Consider the following 22,250-nt stretch of genomic DNA (forward strand, 5'->3'; position numbering starts at 1 on the left):
AAATTCAGATCTTGCCTGCTCCACATAGGTAGACCACATCACCACTTTATTACAAAGGATATTAAAAGATACCAATGAACAGCCAGATGAAGAGAGATAGTGCGAGGTCTGGAAAAGTCCTGAGCACAGAAGACACTATCCCTGTGGAGTCTGGGGTGTGCCACCAAGGGTCAGTATAAGGACTGAAGTGTGTATACTGATATTGATAATGAAAGAGTGAATTATTATCTTGACATCTGAAATTTCAGTGGAAATTTTGGTGGAGTGGGATGTAAAACAGAAAGTAGAAAAGAACAGAAATGAAGAGCAAGAAAGGGAAAGATTTAGCAAAAACTATTCTCTCAAAATTGGCTATGAATGGAAAAAGAATGAGATAGAGGAAGACATAGGATCCAAGTAGACTTTTTTAAGATGCAGTGACAAATGTACCATAAAAATGTATGATGTTAAAACTACAGGAGAGGACATTATGTTAAGTGAAATAAGCCAGTCACAAAAAGACATATGCTACATGATTCCACTTAAAATAGTCAATTTCATAGAAACAAAAAGTAGAGTGGTGGTTACCAGGGGCTGGGTGGAGGGGGAAAAGGGGAACTGTTCAATGAGTATAGAGTTTCAATTTCTCAAGATGATGAAAGTTCTGAAGATCTGTTTCACAATAATGTGAATGTACTTAACACTACTGGACTATATACACTAAAAAATGGTTAAGATGGTAAATTTTATGTTATGTGATTTTTACCACAATAAAAAAAATAAGAGAAACCGCGTGAGGGTGTATATGGAAACTTTCTACACTATTCTGGCAAATTTTCTGTAATCTAAAACTATTCTAAAATTTAAAATTTATCTTTAAAAAAGACCCAAATGAAGGGCTTCTCTGGTGGCACAGTGGTTGGGAATCTGCCTGCCAATGCAGGGGACGTGGGTTCGAGCCCTGGTCTGGGAATAAAAGTTATAAACTATTGATACATGAAGTAAGTTGGATGAATTTCCCACATGCCGCGGAGCAACTAAGCCCATGAGCCACAACTACTGAGCCTGCGCGTCTGGAGACTGTTCTCTGCAACAGGAGAGGCTGTGACAGTGAGAGGCCCGTGCACCACGATGAAGAGTGGCCCCCGCTTGCCACAACTGGAGAAAGCCCTCGCACAGAAACAAAGACCCAACACAGCCAAAAATAAATAAATAAATAAAGACCCAAATCAAACTTCCCAAGATGAAAAATATAATGCCTGATAAACATTACACAGGATAGAACAGAAGCAGGTTACACACTGCAGAAGAAAATATTAACTAGCAACAAAACAAAGCAATATAAAACTACCAAAGTGAAAAAAGAGAGTGGAAATAAAAGCCTGGAGTTTGGGTGGAGAACCCAGAGAATCAGTGAGCTATGGAAGAACTTCATATAGCTTAGTATATATGTAATCAGAGTCTCCAGAGAGGAGGAGAAAAAAGGAGCAGAAAAAAATATTTGAAGAACAATGGATAAAAACTTTAGAAGCAAGGAAGCTCAATGAACCTCAAGAATGAACAATATGAAGAAAATTACACTAAAGCATTATAATCAAATGTTTAAAACTACTAATAAAGAGAAAATCTTAAAATCAGCCAGGGGAAAAAAGACGAAACAAAAAGGAGCAAACATGAGAGTGACAGACTTCTCATCAGAAACAATGCAAGCCAAGAGAGAGTAGAGTAACCTCTTTCAAGTACACTGAAAGAAGACAACAGGCAATCTAGAATTCTATATGTATCAAAAATACTTTGCAAAATAAAAACAAAATAAAGACTTTCTGACATAAAAAAGCTGAAAGAGCTCATCACCAGCATATTTGCAGGACAAGAAATATTAGAGAAGTCACCTAGGCAGAAGGAAAATAATACCAGATGGAAATCTGGGTCTATACAAATGAAAGCTGAACACTGGAAATTGTAAATAGGTGGGTAAATACAAAATACTTTTTAATCCACTTTTTACATCTCTTTAAAAACTAATTGGCTGCATAAAGAAAAATATCATTACACATAATATGAGGTCTTTGACACATTCAGAAGCAAAAAATTTTTACCATTATTGGCAGCAATGGCACAAAGGCCAGGAAAGCAAAAATGGAACTTTACTACTACAAGGTTCTTATACTATTCATAAAAGGGTATAATATTACTTGAACATATACACTATTAAGTTAAATATGTATAAAATAAACCGTAAATCAGCCACTAAAAAGGTGGATATAAAGCCAACAAAAGAAATACAATTAAACCACTGAAAATGAATTAACACCAAAGAAGAAAAAGAGAAAAAGAAAAGAAACATGGCAGATGGGATGGCACGTAGAAAAAAACAAAAGCTAGATGATGAATTTAAAGCAAATCAATAGTCACATTAAAAACCACAAAAGGCAGAGACTGTCAAATTACACTGACAGTCTGTGATATGATGCCCAGTATCAGTATATGATGCCTATAAGAAACCCACTTTAAATACACAGACACAAAGGACTTAAAAATAAAGAAAAGCTATGCCATGCTATAATTAACCAACAGAAACTTGGAGAGAGTATACTAATATTATATAAAGTAGACTGCAGAGCAAAGAATATTACCACAGGAAAAAGAGTCATTTCATAATGACAAATTTATGAAGAAAAGATAATACCACTAAATGTTTATAAAACTAATAACAGAAATTCAAAATATCTGAAGCAAAAAAATAACAGAACTGAATTAAAAAACCCCACAGCTCTAGTGGTGACTTCAATACCCCTCCCTCAATAAGTGACAGAACAGGAGGCAGACAATGAGGAAGGATATATGACAACACTATCAACCCAACCCTCCACCCAACAACAGCAGAATACACATTCCTTCAAGCGCACTCACACCATTCACCAAGACAGACCATATTCTGGGTCATAAAATAAGTGTCAATATACTGAAAAGGATTCTCAAAGATCATACAAAGTATACTCTCTCATAACAATGAAATTAAATTAGAAATCAGTAGCAGGAAAATATCCCTGAAATCTCAAGTATATAGAAACTAAATAAAAAACTTTTAAATAAACCTATGGCTCAAGGAAGAAACCAAAAGAGAAATTTAAAAAGAATAAATTAATGAGAATGGAAACACAGCACATGGCAATTTGTAGGATGTTGCTAAGGAAGTACTTAGAGGAAGAATTTAAAGCACTAAATGGCTATATTAGAAGAGAAAAAATGGTCTCAGGTCAATGACTTCAGCTTCACCCTGAGACGCTAGAAACAGGAAAGCAAATTACAACTAAAGTAATCAGAAGAAAAGAACAGCTATAAGAGCACAGATCAATTAAATTAAAAATCAAAACACAAAAATGAGAAAAATCGATGAAACTAAAGGCTGGCTCTTAGAGAATATCAATAAAATTGATATAACTCTCATCAGACTGATTAGGAAAAAAAGATACAACTTAGCAGTATCAGCAGCAACAGGGGGACCATCACTACAGAATCTACAGACAGGAAAAAGATAAAATGGGACCATTATAAACCACTTTATGCCAATAAATTTGACAACACGATTACTTGAAAGACACAAATTACCAAAGTTTACTCAAGGAAAAAAAGAGATAACCTGAAAAACCCTTTATCTATTAAATTAATTGAATTTGTAGTTAAGAGCCTTCAGCAAAGCAAAGTAAAAGTGCAAGCCCAGATTGCTTCACTGGTAAATACTACCAAGTACTTAAAGAAGAAACAATACCAACTCTACACACACTCTTAGAGAAAATGGAAGATTATAGAATACTTGCCAATTCAGCCTATGAAGCTAACAATGCCCTGATTCTGAAACTTAAAAAAAACAAAACAAAAAAACCAGACATTACAGGCAAAGAAAACTACAGACCTTCTAGAACATGAAATACCAAATTCCTAACTAAATTTTGCAAATCAATTCCAATAATATATAAAAGAATAATACGTCACAATGAAGTGTAACTATTGTTAAAATGTTATTTCTCCAGATATCAAACTACAATCCCAGTTGTAATTCTAGCAGGCTTTTTGTAGCAATTGATAAGCCAATTTTAAAATTTACATGGAAATTCAAAAGGTCTAGAATTTCCAAAACAGTCTTGAAAAAAAAAAAAAACCCACAGTGTTAGAAGACTTACACTATCTCACTTTAAGACTCACTATAAATCTACAGTAATTAAAACAATGTGGTACTGGCATAGGGAACAGATCAATGGAATGGACTACAGCATCAAGACCTGCACTTCTACCCGTCATTTGATTTTCAACAAGGGAACCAATGAAGTCCAGTGGGGAAAGGAAAACCTTTTCATCAAATAGTCCTGAAATAACTGTATACCCATATGAAAAAATGAACCTAACTCCTATATTACACCATAATCAAATATTAATTTGAGATGGATCATAGTCCTCAACATAAAAGCTAAAACAATAAAGTTTTTACAGAAAAACAGGAGAACGTCTTTGTGACTTGGTAGTAGGCAAAATTTCTTAGGTCACACAAAGCAATAACCATGAAAAAAAAGAAAACTGATCATATGGACTTCAAATTTAAAAACTTCTGCTCATTAAAGACACCAATGAGAAAATGAATAAGCAAGATACAGATAGGGAGAAAATACTCACAGAACATATATTTGTCGAAGGATTTGTATCCAGGATACATAAGAACTCAAAAACTTAATAATAGAAAAGACAGTCCAGTAAAAAAAAAAAAAAAAAGGACAAAATATTTAAACAGATACTTCACGAAGAAGATATATGAGTAGCCATTAAGCACATGAAAAAGTGCTCAACATCACTGGCTATTAGGAAAACACATATAAAAGCTATCATGAGATACCACTACATGCCCACTGAGGTAACTAAAATATGTCTTGATATCTGAATTTGGAGTGGTGCCAGTCTGCCAAGGTATATGATTTTTGTCCAGCACGTGTTGACAAGAAAGTGACTGACCATGGGTTTTAGACTAGATAGAGAAGGAAATAAATATAAGATATTGGGGGGAATTGTGGGGGCAGGGAATTTGATGATATTGAACTATCAAATTTATGAATGTGAACATATGGAAATGTTGATCTGCTTTCATCAGTCCATTGTGTTTTTCCATAGAGTGTGCAACTTCTACTCAAGCAGAATCAAGAAGAGAGTTATCAAAAACAAGTTTAATACCTTCAATGCTGTATATTTGTACTTCTTCCTCAGGCACAGTGACTGCTTCCCACTGATGATTCTTAAATTTAAAAACAGGTTTTGATCATAAATAATAATTTATTCTTGCTTTAAAGCTCCTTTAAACACCATTTTAAGTTATACAAACAATAAAGGTTATTACTATTTTCTTTTACTAAGTATCACTAAGTAACTGGTTGATATAACACATTTCTTGCTCCATCCATTGACTAGATAATATATTATACTTGCTGCATTTAATCTATTCGTTCATTCTTAAAAGTAAATGACAGTATTGACTACTTTTATGGTTTCCTATTCTTAACCAAAAGCAAAGAATGACTAGCCATTCATATTTATTAGAGTATACCCTTTTAAAAATATTACCAAATCCTGTCATTTCTTCCTTTGAAATGTTGTGTGATCATATTCATCCCCCAATTCTCACTCATTAATTGACTGTCCTTAGATTCAAACACTGAATGCATGAGAATAATAACCTAAAATGTGTTCCCCTTCCAAGTATTTTCATTGAAAATTTGTATAAGTGAATAAAATAATATGAATTCACACAAAAAAGTCATGGTAAAAATTAGAACCATTCCTAAAAGATGGGATCCTAAAACCTTCAGTAATCTTATGATGAAAATAGATCCAATTCTTTTGCTATTTAAGGACCACTCATTGTATAGAAATTCTGCTAAATCCTCAATCTCTTCACTAACTCCCTCCCTTATTTGCCTTAATTGGAACCAGTCTATACTCTTGAGGACACCACTACTATTATAATTACAGCCTTCTCCAGTTAAGGTGCTAATTCTCCCAGACCTCAAAACCTCAGGGTCGGCAGGAAAGGGCTGGTCTCCTCTCTCCCCAACACTTTGAGCAGCTTCACATTTCTCTGTGTGTAAAAGCCTTGCTCCTTTGTGGCACATGCCAGCTGGCACACATACCCATCGGTTATCATCTACTAACTTTAAAGTGACTCTTCCTCACACATGGAGGCACCTGGTTCAAAGCTTTCCTTTTGAAAAAATGTCTACATTATAAAAATTTTCAAACAGATTATAAAAAATAGAAATCACAGTATAATGAATCCAAAATATGCCCATACCCAGCTTCAACAGTTACTGATATATTATGCCCACTTGTTTCATCTTTACCCCCTACTTTCCCTCTACTACACTCTCCTCCTCTTGACCTCAGTTTTTTATTTAATCTCTCTGTCACCTCAGCCATCAATTTTAAAACTCTTATCATTAAAGTACCTAACAAAAACCCCTCCCTGGAATCCACATCTCACTTTAGCTTCTACTGTTCTCTTTCCCTTGTCTTTACTTCCTCTACAAATATTTCAACTTTCCAGGAATGCTTAAATCCTCATCACTTAAGTGAAATTGCTCTTTCATGGATCGCCAGTTTTTATTTATTTAACGTGTTTTGACAGTGTTCATCATTTCCGCTCATAAAACACCCTTCCTTTGTCTTCTATAACATGATACCCTTTTAATTTGTTCTTTTTTGGCTGATTCGTCAAGTATCCTTCAGGCTAGAGTCTCTTCTACCTATCCTGTATAAATTTGTGTTTTTCACAGTTCTGTCATGTAGACACTCATTAAATCCCATGGTTTTATTTATCATCTATATATACAGAGAGCTTCTAAATCTCCATTTACAGCTCAGTTCTCTCACCTCAACTTCAGACCAATATATCCAACTGCCTACAAGATATCTTCAGCTGAATACCCCACACACACCTCCAGATCAAAACATCCAAAGTTGAGCTCATCATCTTACCCTACAAAACTGATCCTCCTGTGACAGCATCTTCATCCATCCAGTTACCCAAGTTTTATTAACCCTTCCTCTTTTTACTACAAACCACCAAGTCTGCTCAATTCTACCTCCTCAAGTTTTTCTGGAATCCATCCATTTCCATCCATCCCCACTGTCACTTTCCAAAACTGTGCCACCATGATTTCTCTCACCCGGATTACTGCAAGTCTCCTAACTGCCTCTGGTCTTGTCCCTTTTTAATCTGTTCTCCTTGAGGCAGGAGATAGGTGGGCCCCAAGCTAGACATTTACAACTGGCCTCCTGTTCCAACTTCCTGGGGTGAGAAGAAGATGGGCTCCAGGCTGGACATTCATTACAACCCCCAACCCCCATGTTTACATTTCCTGAGGCAAGAGACAAACCGGCTCTGGACTACATATTTATGACTGGACTCCAGTCTATATTTCGAGATCTGCACTTCAATATAAGAAACAACAACAGGAATAGGGTAGATAACTGGACATTGGACACTTTTATGGCAGGGACAGAGAGGGGCTGAACCCTGTTAAAAGATCAAGACATCATGCATTTCCCATCCTTGGTGCAAGGGAAACATTGCACACGCACAGAAAGGCTCCTTGGGGTTCAAAAAGGAGGGGGCACCACCCCATAATATGTGATGCTAAGGCCATCCCCTAGGCCTCTGGGCTGAAATCCATCTTGGAAAAAAGTTGCACATGCACCTCGGGGAGGGTCCTAGGGCAGGTCAGGTGTTGAGAAACCAGATAATTGGCCAAAGGTAAACAAAGACCCGGAAGAACTGCCCTATATAAATGACTTAACCACCTCTTTACTGCGCTCCTCCTCATTAGGGAGGAGGCCCACACCCTTGCTCTCCGGGTGTGCATCTCTGCCTTGTTTCCATCTTAACTAAACAAAGTGTTTCTCTGTGTGCTCTCCCACTAGTTGTTGTGCAATGTCTCTAAATAATAAACTTTGTACCTGTTTTTTTTTTTACAGTTTTTGCCTCCGTAAGAAATGCATTTTTCACTGGGGGCAAGAGCCAGGGGGTCTGGTGGCTAGGATTCCTGGTTTTCATCCAGGCTACCCAGGTTCAATTCCTAGGCAGGGAATTAAGATCTCGGTTCACGCCACCACTCACTGCTGCCTCTTCGAGATCATCCCCACCAGGAGAATCTTTTACATGAATGTGATGCTCAGTGCCTAGCATATATCTGGCACACAGTAAGTTCTTATTAAATATTCACTGAACTGATGTTGCCTCCTACTTACAATCCTTCTTTGGCTCTATACTGCCTGCCTTATTTCTTTCCAATACCCTTTGAACTCTATGCACTAACCATACTATGTATCTTTTAGTTGAATAGTCTATATATTCATTCTTAAAATAAATACGAGCCCTTGAATAGCCATAAATGAGAAAAGACATGTCCCTGGTTTAATAAATTTTATGTTCTACGAGGGGGAAAACAGAAAAAACAACAGATAAACAAAAGGATTTTAAGTAGCAATAACTACTATAAAAGAAAAAAAGAGGCCAGTGTTATATAATGTGGCTGGGTGGCTACTTCAGACTGAGTTACCAGAGAATACCTCTAGGAGATGACATTTGTGCTGAAATCTAAACTGGGAAGGAACTAAGACGCAAAGATCTGGAAGTTCCTAAGCAGAAGAACCAGCAAGTAAAAAGACTTGAAAAGAGTGTGATCTAGAGGAAAAGAAAAAAAAAAATTAATGTGGCTAGAACACAGTAAGCACAGAGAACAGTCTGATTATCAGAGAAATAGTCAGGGGTGAGGTCATAAAGGCCCTCAAACACCATGTTAAAGAGACAAAGGGAGGGTTTTAAGCAGCCACAATATGGAAGAATGGCTTTGAGGAGAGTAAGCCTGAAGACAGGGAGAAATGCACTACTGCTATAGAAATCCAGAGGGGAGAGGAGTCTAAATATCTCTGTGGGAAGAACTCTCTCCCAGCATCTCTAGATCAGTGACAGGAACATAGGAGGCATTTAATACTTATAAATGCATTTTATACTATCCCTATCAAGTATAATACTAAAATTACTTATTTTCTTGTCTGAATCATCCATTAGACCAAGTGAGTGAAGTCAGGAACCACATCAGTCCTATTCTATCCTCTTTTCCCAAAATGAAAGTCCACTTCCTGAAGAAAATCCAGTTAAAAATACACCTAAAAACGCTGCAAGAATAAATACACTAATGAAAACCATCAGTACCCCTGAGAAGTAGTGCTGGTTTTTGGAACTCAATTTTAATTAAGCATTCTAAAAAGGTACTCTAAAAAGAAATAAAGGTACGTGGAAATCCTAAGAGGCATTTGGTTAATGTTCGTCTAAAAAGAATTTACCTGGAACAAAAGGCAGGATTTTACAAGAGAGAGACTAAAAAGACTAAAGCCTCTTTGTATTATCAGCAGCCGCAATCAGATTAGTAAATGCAAACCAACTCTTACTCAGATCTTGGCCATACAGTTTGAGCTAGAAGTATGCAAATGTAGCAAATACTAAGTGGTGGCTATTTGGAAACAAGGCCTCAAGAATTTTCCTCAGGTTAAAGAGGTCAGTAGAAAACATACCTGCCTGGTTGCAAAGTTTAAACATAGTTACAATATAGCACAGAAAGAAAAGAACTAAAATTCACTTCTAAGTACCACCATAAGAATCAATCCCTCACAACCAAATGTAAAATAGCTAGCTAGCTGGAAGCAGCTGCAAAGCACAGGGAGATCAGCTCCATGCTTTGTGTCCAACTAGAGGGGTGGGAGACACAAGAGAGAGGGGATATGGGGTTATATGTATACTGATTCACTTTGTTATACAGCAGAAACTAACACACCGTTGTAAAGCAATTATACTCCAATAAAGATGTAAACAAACAAAAAAAGAATTAATCCCTCACTATTTTCAAACAGAAGATTCTATGAAAGAATAAGGTAAGACCATTTGTCATCATCTGTTAATGTTATTTTTAACTGAATGCTTCTGTACTGGAGTAACTGCTGTCTTTTCTAGATTCAATTCACTTTGTTCATGTGAATGTTAAATTTTAATCATTAACATGTAATTAATTTCTGAAAAGCTCATATTTAAACACTAGTATTAAATTTTAGCATTTTTCTCTTGCAATAAGACATCAGAAATAACTTTCAATTCTAATTAACTTGATAGGTTACCATGCTCATCAAAACTACTAGAGCTAACATTGAAATCTATTAAAATAGCGAGAAAATAAATATCAAAGAAATCCATATTCTTAAGTTGAATTACAACATTATACACACACACACACACACACACACCCCCCACACACACACACACAAAATGGTACAGAGGTATCTAAAGCTTACATCATTGTCTTCGGCAATGTAGAATGATACAGTCTGGCTCCCGAGATTAAAATCTATCCAAAATCCCTCAAGTTTTTCATCTGATGGTATTTGCAACTAATAAAATAAACATATAAAACTAGAATATACTATGCTTTTAAAAGTGACAACAGAAAATTATGATGTTATATTCATGGTTGAGTTTTTTTGAAAAATAAAAGAGTAGAGCTGGAAGGTATGGGAAGATAAACAGCAGGCAAGTACAGCATTTAAATCAATTTAGAAACAATCAAAAGAAATGCTGCTTAATATTTTACATAGAAATTAGCTAGCTCCAAAATATCACAAATATTCCAAGTACAAATAAAGGTTGAAAATATTTTCATGTTTGAATATATTCATGAATGATAAACGATTACGGGCTTGATTAAGGAAACATAAGAAAATTTGAAGTACAACCTTTATATTTCACTTATCCTTGGCTACAAATGTGCCATTTCATAAAATGTCACTTAGATCCAGAATACCAGACCAGCTGTATTTGTGATCTAATTATGACTAACATTAATGTTCTTGTCAATTTGTAACCTACAATTCACTTGACCTTTCCATCAAAATTCATCTAATAACTAGAACACATACTAAATTAAAAATTTACCTCATAGTTATCAAGAAATGCTGATAAACAAGGAAATGTAAAGACCCTGAAATAAAAAGTAGTCTGAATTAAAGAAAAAATTAATAAGCCTTCACAACATAATTTTGACTTGCCATACAAATCATACCTAGGATCAACAGGAAATCAGGCAGTAGTGACAACAATTTAAATAAAATCATATTCCTTCTTTATTACTCTTTAAAGTGAGAGTTCACGGGAAATCTGTTTCTGAAAGACAGCGTATTACTTTGAGGATACTACTCAACCTACCATTTTGACTAAAGTGACTGAACCAAATTACTTTTCATGTTATTGACTATGAACAGAGATTCCTAATTTAGCTTATACTAGTGATATTGATACAGTGGAAGTTCCCATAAGATTATATGGGAAAAGAAGAGTAGAAGTGAATAATACTGCTAATAAAAATGGCTGAATTCATTGAATACTTTCTTGGTCAGATACTACTATAAGTACTAAGTGTATAACCATCTCATTTAATCTTTACAACAAACATATGAGGTAGATATTATTAGTATTCTTGTTTTACAGTTAAGGAAACTGAGGCGAGTAAGGTTAAATAAGTTGTCCAACATTAGAACAGGAAGAGGGGGACCTGTTATTCAAATCCAAATAGTGTGACTCCCTGCACAAAACCCTCACCGTATCTTTCATTTCCTTAGCAGGTAAACTAAATGTGAACTCATTCAATCCAATGTGTCCTGAACACCTATAAGGTGCTAGGCACTGCACTACAAAAATACCTCTTCTGTCATTGTCAAAAGTGATAAAAATTTATATTACCTAGCCTTCCATGACCACTCTTGAGATTAAATAACTGCAGAAAGAACATCCTTACAATATGTTAATTATAAAAGAAGATGATTTATGCTATATATTTTTATTCCAGTATGTGTACGAAGGAGGTAGCTCAAGTAATATTTATACCTAGATTTTTATTGTTCCTTAAACACCAAATTTATAATATATATGCAATTCTGAAATACAGTAAACCAATTTTAGACAAAGTTATTAATTAATATTAAATAAAAATGTATTCTTTCCTCTAAAAGTACAAAGCAAAATAAGACCAGTGGAGGATTATTTCAGCCTACCATGTGCGCCCTTTCTTGAGCTCTGTTTCTTTATCATTAGATGGTTGCATTTTGCATTGTTTACCTTCTTTTGTCTCCAAGCATGCCATTTACAAGGTTGAGAAATATCCTGCAGTCCTAATTTTTAAAAAAGAGAGAGCTTTTAAAAAACACAGTAATTTTAAAAAACTTGTTAATTTGTTATTTTTACACTACTTACTGTTTCAAATTCAGAGACTTTAATTCCTTTAAATGCATTAGCAATAAAATCCATTGAAAACCACTGACATGCCAGTTCTTCTCTTTGTTCTTCTGGGGTCATTCTACATAAAGCTTCTACGATAGCCACTTGTAAATCATAATCTTTAAAAAAAAAAAAAATTAATGTATTATTTGAAATTATGAAAATTAAAGTTTATAAAAGTCAATACATTTCATAAGTTGTTAGAACAAGCAAGAGTAATAAGGAACGTAGTGTAATTTACTCATCTTTTGCCATTTTCTTCATAGAGATTAGAAACATCTCATCATTACAGGCGTGAATATAGCCCAAATAACAAAATAAGTTTACTAATAGAAGAAAGGAGTAAAAGAATATTTTTAAGGATATTTAAAAGAAACTCCTAAATGTTCAAAGATTCCTCCATTCCATAATTAGAGTTGTGAATTGCAAAATAACTCATAGAAAAGTCTATAAATCACAGGTAATCTTTGTTTTCCTTCTGCATATCATGATATTTACAGTTATTTTAAAGTACTTTAAACCAGTGGTTTGTTCTATATGTAAATCACTACATCAACATTTTCTCATATGAAACTTAGGAAAGAAAATTTGAGCTCTTTTAATAAAAACATTGTTTACAAACAAATCTATCAATCCCAAGAATATTAAACCTCCTAATTTCATAAAATACATTTAAGAAATTTCTTCACAAAAGGAATCCAAATCTACTTGAAAATTAAGTTATTATTCAAAAACCTACCACTAGGCACAAATTATATTTGACAACTCCTGTTATCATACTTAATTTTTTAGTTTAGTTTAGAATTCCCTCGCATAATTTCACTACATTACAATGTTAATATTATTTTGGCTAATTAGATATTATAGTCTATTAATAAATTTGGAGTAATTTCAAATATGAACATTTTGAAAAAAACAGACTTACCTCCAGCATCTAAAATCCTTTCTCCCATACCACTCCTGTGAATCAAAACAACAGGTTATATACTAGACAAGTATCAATTAACTAGAAAGCTCATATGTTTGGGGGAAAAAAACTTCACCAAAATTTACAATTGATTAGTAGCACAGACTTTGGCAGAAAACATATATATAAATTATATTAGAAACCTACAAGAGTTTATCAGTTTTAATTCTTAATGCAACTCATGGTTGCCTTATTTGCCTTATAAAACATCCTTTAAATTCTTGGCTTGAACCACTAATTAAAGAAATATAGTACAAGTTATTACATGAGAATTAACATTTCTTGGTTAGAGAGTATTTTCCTGGCATCTTCAGGCATTTTGTCCAGCATAGCATTCATTTTTTTTAGAGCCTAGAAAAGAAAAATACATAATCCATTAACTTTATATATTCAGTGAAACATTAAGTACTTAGAGATATATTATAGGTATATAAACTTAGAAGCCTATTTTTTCTTAATCACAGCATTTTATGCAGGGAAAGAAGGGTGGAGGAAAGAATATAAAGCATAAAATAATGAATATAAGAAAACATAAAACACAGGATATCAAAAATAGAATATACCATGATTCCTGTATTTAAAGCAGTTATACTCTTTGCAGTATGACATATGTTTATTATTACTCTAAGAACTAAAGAAGCAAAAAATATTACCCTATTAATATTTGTTCTTATGACTACACACATGTACACACATATATATACTAATACAGGTTATTTTTAGCATTTAAATACTTAGGAACTACTAATATCTACATGGTATAGTTTATTTTCATATGAGCTATATATGTATACATAAACCCACATGCTTATGAATTTTCAATACATATTTAGGTAATACTGGGTTGGCCAAAAGGTGTGTTTGGCGTTTTTTTTCCATAAGATGGCTCTAGTAGCACTTAGTTGTCTTTAACTTCATTTGGAACAATTTTGTTAGATTGTATTGTGACAGCTGTCATATCAGCGTGCATTTAAAAAGAACTTACCAAAATTAGTGAATTTTTGTGTAGCCATTTTAATATTGAAGATGGAAGAAAAAAGCAACATTTTTGGCATATTATGCTTTACTATTTCAAGAAAGGTAAACATGCAACTGAAATGCAAAAAAAGATTTGTGCAGTGTATGGAGAAGGTGTTGTGACTGATGAAACATGTCAAAAGTGGTTTGCGAAGTTTCATGCTGGAGATTTCTCCCTGGATGATGCTCCATGGTCGGGTAGACCAGTTGAAGTTGACAGCAATCAAATCAAGACATTAACTGAGAACAATCAACGTTTTACCACGCAGGAGATAGCTGACATACTCAAAATATACAAATCAAGCATTGAAAATCATTTGCACCAGCTTGGTTATGTTAATCGCTTTGATGTTTGTGTTCCACATAAGTTAAGCGAAGAAAACCTTCTTGACCCTATTTCCACATGCAGTTCTCTACTGAAACATAACTGAAACGTTCCGTGTTTAAAACAAATTGTGATGGGCGATGGAAAGCGGATACTGTACAATAATGTGGAACGGAAGAGACACTGGGGCAAGAGAAATGAACCACCACCAACCACACCAAAGGCCGGTCTTCATCCAAAGAAGGTGATGTTGCCTATATGGTGGGATTGGAAGGGAGTCCTCTATTATGAGCTTCTTCCGGAAAACCAAACGATTAATTCCAACAAGTACTGCTCCCAATTAGACCAACTGAAAACGACACTCGACCAAAAGTGTCCAGAATTAGTCAACAGAAAACGCATAATCTTCCATCAGGATAACACAAGACCGCATGTTTCTTTGATGACTGGGCAAAAACTCTTACAGCTTGGCTGGGAAGTTCTGATTCATCCGCCATATTCATCAGATATAGCATCTTCGGATTTCCATTTATTTCAGTCTTTACAAAATTCTCTTAATGGAAAAAATGTCAATTCCCTGGAAGACTGTAAAAGATACCTAGAACAGTTCTTTGCTCATAAAGGTAAAAAATTTGGGAAGATGGAATTATCAAATTGCCTGAAAAATGGCAGAAGGTAGTGGAACAAAACAGTGAATATGTTGTTCAATAAAGTTCTTGGTGAAAAATGTAAAATGTGTCTTTTTCTTTTTTTAACTTAAAAACCAAAGGAACTTTTTGGCCAACCCAATATATTTCATCGTGTCAGACAATGAATTAAGACAACAGAGACACAGTACATGATAATTTAGTGCCAAGATAAAATAATTATTCAATCTGATAAATTGCTACCAAATTGTCTTCACCTTCTCTTTAAGTTTTCAAAGAAAATCTAAAAAATGACTTTACCTCCTGCTGAATACAAATATTCACTCTTGAGTCAATAACCAGGGCACAAATTCGAGGTATGAAACTTTCCACTACTTGCCTTCTACCTGAATAAAAGTAAATTATTGACAAATGTGTATTTTAAACTCTTTTCAATGACAATCTTATATGTGTTAATGGAAATCGGACATAGTAATTCAGTTCAGACGAAGGCCCATGGACTGGCCTGGGCACCAGGAAGCTTGAAATTCAGTCCTGGTTCTGCCATTAACTAGCTATGTAACTTCGACAAAACACCGTTCAAACAGATGTGACTGATTTTAACTCTGGCAAAGGAATAACCCCAGATCCAGCTTCTCCTTTGAGGCACTTAAAGCAGTATTACTTTTTTGGATAAATAAATACAGTCCAAAACTGGAAACGTCTAATTTGAGGTTTTTATGAAACTGGCCTCAGTAATTTATAGTCATACCTCCAAAATTCCATAATGGCCATTAACACCTCCGGACTTCATGAAGATCTAAATATCTTGTCCTATTTCTAAAATTTGACACTATTCTCTCAAAAGACAAGCTTTATTAATACTAAGTATATTAAGAGGAATTTGCTTCATGCTAATTCATGATGCAGAGTTCTAAAATAAGTTTAAATAATGGCAACGCTGCAACAGAAAATGCACTTTACAAAGTGACTATGTTAAAAGAAAAAAAATCACTGAATCACTTGAAAAGATAAAGTGATTTACTTAAAAAAAACAGTTGGATCACTTCATAATCACTGGTGCTTTAGGACTGTTTTCTCGCTTACAAACTTAAGAATTTAGACTAAATTGTTATGTTAATTGCAAAGAAACCAATGAAAAGGTAGCATTAACTACTACTGAAATAAATAGCAATTGATATTTTTAAATGTTTTGGGAGCAATTAGCTGTTCCTTTATTTATAAACAATTCACCGGCCCCAATTACCAATCCTAGGTAATTCTTCCTCAACCAACACAGAGATAAAATAACTTGAGTTTATTGTTTGACATAAGGCACTGCCAAGCACAAGTGAAATGATGAGTTGTAACATGTTCTATAGTCTCTGTGTACTACTGAAAATTTTGTTTCATTAGATCAAGGACAAACTATGGCCCACAAACCAAATCCAACTCACTGTCCCTTTTTGTATGGCTGTATTCATCAGCAGGTACTCTGTGGAAATATGTGAATCTATCATGATTTACTGAACCAGCAGTCTCAGGTGAATTTCATTCATTCTTATGAACTTAGCCATCATTAGCCACCACTAAATGAATGGCTTTGGTAATTAGCTTGGGCTGCAGAGTTGATAGTGTTTCTTAATGAATTCAACACCAAAGTCCAAGGCAAAATTAGTGCGTATATGAGAAACTTATACTTCAGTAAAGTTATTTCAATGAAACAAAGGTCATCTGAATCACAAGTAATGTCCAGCTGCTTTATACATCTCCTAGGCTGTCAAAAGCTGAGACAAGAAATGACATCTCCATTTCCAACAACAAATTTATAGGGGATATATTTTTTCCAAGATCCAACTACAGATCCAGCAGCGCTTCTGGACGTTGATGTAGGTGCGAAGGAAATTTCCCTATTTCAAAATTCATTTTAACTCTGCAACTGAGGAGCTTCCACCTAACCTTCAACTGGAAGTGATTAATCTGCAATGCAATGGCATTCTAAAAAGCAAATATTAAGAAAAAAGTCTAATATAATTCTATAAATGCTTTCCAAGTGATGAATATGCTCAATTAAAAATCATGCTCATGAACTGATATCAGTATTTGGCATTATCTGCATGAAAAGACGTTTTCTAATGTAATATACACAAAATTTCACTACAGATAAGCATGAACAAATGAATATTTGCAATTAATTTTTATAACAGCAAACACTAACTCTGAACCTTAAGAGAAACGTCATCTTCTCAAAAAAGAGTGCTATGCTCCTCATTAGTAGACCTGTATTACAAAAACACTGTACTCAATTATTGTTATATTTTGAGTTGCATCAAAAAAACATTTGTGGAAATTTGTTTTCTTTCTTGTTAAATAAGTACCTACATAATACCATCAATTTTTTTCTTGGCCCACAAAGCCTAAAATATTTACTATCTGACCCTTTACAGAAAAAATTTGTCGATCCCTGAATTAGGTAATGAATTCCTAATATTAGGACAATACTACAAGAATTGCAACATTATACCAAAACTCTTACAGCAAATTATTGTTCCAGTAGAAATAAAATGTTTATTATACCTTCATCATCCATGTCATGTATGACCTGAAAGTGAATAATATTTAAAACTTACTATCTTATATTATAAACCATTACAAATAGTATTAAAATAAGAGGTTACATATGAACTCACCACATAATTATTTAACTTTTATGTATTAACTAATTAATCAGGATAAATGCACTAACCAATCTGTTAGTGACTTTTAGTCTCAGGGCATATAGAACACAAATTGTTTTTAAATAAACACATGCTTTATAACATCAGTGAATCAATATGATTGTTACCATCAAAAGCTCAAATAAGTCTTCTATCATAACAGCTTCATCTTTTGAATTTCCTTGACTCAGAATAATCTCCTTGGATTTTTCAAACCAGGTAACCATGTAGAAAAAGAAATGTAAATACATTAGTTACTTTGAATTCAATTTTAATAATTTTAAGAATGTACTCATACAAACAGTAAACCTAAGAATAAAGAAACATTAAAAATTAAAATTCCAGTATTGTACTAAATAAGTTTATGCTCTTAAACACCATCATTGTTTTTGCTTTTTAGTAACTCACTATATGTTCCCATTTTTTAGATGGGAATGGATGAAGTTAATCCAATTCCAAGTAGAAAATCTTTACTTCCCCCCCTTCAAATTCTTAGTTCATGTACATTCATATTCATAGGTAAAGAATTATCATTACACATTAGATTATTGTGGCATTTTTACTATTTGAAATATTTTGGTATTATTTTATTTTTATTAACTCAGACATTTGAGTACACACTATGTCTTAGGCACTGTTCTTGGTGCTGGGTATACAACAATGAACAAAACAGACAAAAATCAATATCCTACATTCTAAAATGGGAAATAGATAATAATAAACGATATAAAAAGAAAAGTAAATTAAGTTAGATAGTGATTAAGATGAGCTAAAGAGAAAATAAAGCAAGTAAAGGTCTTAGGGAGTCTTGTGACCTTAAATTCACACAATTATCAAGGACCCTGTATACAGTTCCCTTGTGATCTTTATTTTTCTAACATATACCACAGGTTATAAAAATATTTTATCTGTTTTATATACAGTTCTCAAATTTATTTTCCAACACGTTGAACCATTTAATTAGAAAACACACCTTTAATCATATTTCCCTCAAAGAAATATGTTACATATTCTATACTCATCTTTTGTACTAGTCCTTGTTTTATCATAGTTAGAAGTCCAGCTTTCCCCAATATACTGATATTTTTGCCACATCTTCCAAAAGAAACCAAAATGGTTGAAACAGTTTGGATATCCTTTTTATTCAGCTCCTGAAATGCAAATTATACATTTAAACATCTGTAAATACAAAATAGAATGGAATTGGCATTGTGCTAGGAGCGTTGTAATCCTCACAAATCCTGAGTGTTAGTCATTATCATAATCATAATCTCCATATTGCAAAGGACAAAAGTGTGGTTTAAAAAAGGCAACCGGGCTTCCCTGGTGGCGCAGTGATTGCGAGTCCGCCTGCCTGCACGGGTTCGTGCCCCGGTCCGGGAAGATCCCACATGCTGCGGAGGGGCTGGGCCCGTGAGCCATGGCCGCTGAGCCTGAGCGTCCGGAGCCTGTGCTCCGCAATGGGAGAGGCCACAACAGTTAGAGGCCCGCGTATTGCAAAAAAAAAAAAAAAAAAAAAAAAAACACACAAAAAAAGGCAACCTGCTTACAAGCACTCAGCCAGTGAATGACAAACACAGTACAAAATTGCAGACATGTATAAACTCAAGAAACTTTAGACTTATGATGCAATGAATCAGTTACCTTCCATTCTAAAAAGCTTTATGTATTTAACTAAGGGATACAAGATTTTTTTTTTTTTTTTCGGTACGCCGGCCTCTCACTGTTGTGGCCTCTTCCGTTGCGGAGCACAGGCTACGGACGCGCGGGCTCAGCAGCCATGGCTCACAGGCCTAGCCGCTCGGCAGCATGTGGGATCCTCCCGGACCAGGGCACGAATCCGTGTCCCCTGCATCGGCAGGCGGACTCTCAACCACTGCGCCACCAAGGAAGCCCGATACAAGAAATTTTTACTCACTCTTCTAGATTCAAAACAAACATCAAATTCTGGTGGAGACTGTCAATAATCACTTTTTTCTCACATATAAAAATACTTTATACATGACAAATCAAGTACAAGGTTTTTGATGATTTTTATTTGTTTTTGTTTGTTTTATTTTTTGTAAGCACCAAGCACTGTCCACACAACATGAAGAATATGCTGATAGGCTTTTAAAAAATAGTTCAAGTTGTTTAAACTTCAAACAGGTAAGCTATTTTTCCCCGTTTAGATAACAGTTAATAATGGTAACACTATGTAAACACACATTTTTTATATATTATTTAGAAAACAACAGTCCAACATGTTATTTGGGACTCCTCAAACAAACACACACAAAAAGCAAGTGGTGAAACAAGCATTTATTTAGATAGTTATAAGTGAGCTTGCCAAAGCCTTTTTATTCATTCCTTCCAACGGAGTATCTCTTCCTAAGAAGTAGAGTGGTATCTAATAACTGTAATGCTCATTCAACAAAAATGAAAATTTACCCTGCACATAAGGTCATCCAACTTGTGGAAAAACTGTTTGCTGCATTTAATCTTCACATCTTCACAAATATCAATTTGTAAAAGTGTTTTCAAAGGTTTGAAATCATTTTTTCTTAAAGCATTATCAATGCATTTTTCCAACTGCTGAAATATAGAAAATGGCAAATATATTGAATCAAAACCCGAATAGTCACCTTATGAAATCAAGTAATTTAAGAATTGTTTTCACATTTGAAAATTCTCAAAAGAGCTTATATAATATCAATTCATTTATTTAAAAAAACTGTCCACTATTAAATTCAGAGTAACAATTAGAGATTAAGTGTTTTGATAATAATAAGCTCTATACAAGAAACATATATTTTACTAATTTTCCACTTCATATTTCTTATTGGAAAGTCATCATTATGCTAAACTCAACAAAAACCTGTTAATGAAGGAAATAAAAATCAACTTTATAGTAACTAATACTTAATACCATGGATAAAACCCTAACATATCTATCAACTTCTTCATGAAGTTTAAATAGTTAAAAAAAAAATTGCATAAAGATAGGTAAAAGCACTTTTTTAGGAACTATACCAACCAATATAACTTAAGCATTACATACACATATAATTTATTATTTATTATATTTATAAGCTTTATAAAATCTGCCATCCCTGCTATTAAAGTACACCACCATTAATAAGGAATTTTCATACATTAATATGATTCTCCTAAATGCAAGTATCTCACAATTTTAAGCCTTGATATAAAAGTATCCAGCCATAAATGATACATACATCAGTGTATGATTCATTTCTATGTAAGAGGTATACATAAATCATCTTTAGTACTTTATATTCTTAATAAAGCTTTTGGAAACAAATCTATTGAAAAAATAAAAGGATAACATTTTTATTTCAATTATTTGACTCTTGACCATTTCATAAAAACAAGTAAGCTTTGTCTTTCCTAAAACGATGGCATTTAATACCTATAAATAAACAAAAAGTGATTTTAGGAATTAAAATAAAAGACTGCCTTTTGGTCTAGGACTACATACCTGGAGATTTGGTCTTATTGGCATTTTGACTTAATTTTAAAACAGGTGGACAAAACAAACACCTACAAAAGAAAGCATATACTTTCTGAATTTTACAATCTATTTTATATGTTTACAGTTTTAAAGTCTTAACACACATAAATAAGCATTACTGCTTATACCAAAGGCAATAAATGTTGTTTCTTCAAGTTCCTCACTGCTTATGAAATTACTCATTTGAATCTGTCCATAGAAGTTTCTGGACGAAAGCCTGAAGATCATTTATTCAAGCTTTCCCTTTTCATAAATGACTTAAATAAATGTCAAAGTCCTGCCAAAAGGTCACAAAACTAGTCACTGAAAGAATATAAATGTGAACCTCCCTCATCAGAGATTCCAACTTTGGGAACAAGAAGAAAAATAATCTTGAATTAATGCCTAAATGAAATTTAAGCTAGTAATACAATATTTAAGAAGGGAAGTATATGCAAGTATACTGCCAAAGAACAGGATATGTAAGAATATACAAATATGCAATGAAAGGAGGAAAAGATAACCTAAACACATTTTTCCCTTCAAAAGAGAATGGAAACAGGAAACAGCAGGGTTACATTAAGCACCATCTTAACAAAAGCATCTAACATTTGCAAATGCAATTTGGAGGTTTGGAGGTTAGTCCTATAAAGGAAAAGAAATAAAACAATCTTTTCTAGACATCATAACTAGAACAATTTTAAAATAATCTGTACTATGAAGAACTTTGTAATAGAACCTCAGGAAATTCAACATAGAGGGGAAATT

At 33.8% G+C, this 22,250-nt stretch overlaps 1 protein-coding gene across 1 annotated transcript in view; it reads right to left on the reverse strand.

Annotated features, from left to right (window-relative positions):
- Positions 1-22,250, reverse strand: part of SYCP2 (synaptonemal complex protein 2) — a 71,510-nt gene that overhangs the window by 36,612 nt on the left and 12,648 nt on the right. The window contains 13 exon segments of the mRNA XM_082857854.1: positions 5,200-5,260; positions 10,366-10,461; positions 11,003-11,048; positions 12,182-12,234; positions 12,317-12,459; positions 13,266-13,300; positions 13,573-13,658; positions 15,597-15,682; positions 17,853-17,877; positions 18,121-18,215; positions 19,011-19,143; positions 20,423-20,566; positions 21,471-21,532. Of these exon segments, the coding sequence (XP_082713980.1) occupies positions 5,200-5,260; positions 10,366-10,461; positions 11,003-11,048; positions 12,182-12,234; positions 12,317-12,459; positions 13,266-13,300; positions 13,573-13,658; positions 15,597-15,682; positions 17,853-17,877; positions 18,121-18,215; positions 19,011-19,143; positions 20,423-20,566; positions 21,471-21,494 (1,027 nt within the window). The 5' untranslated portion in view covers positions 21,495-21,532.

The sequence above is a fragment of the Leucopleurus acutus genome, assembly GCF_964270905.1.
Source record: "Leucopleurus acutus genome assembly, chromosome: 16".
NCBI lineage: Eukaryota > Metazoa > Chordata > Mammalia > Artiodactyla > Delphinidae > Leucopleurus > Leucopleurus acutus.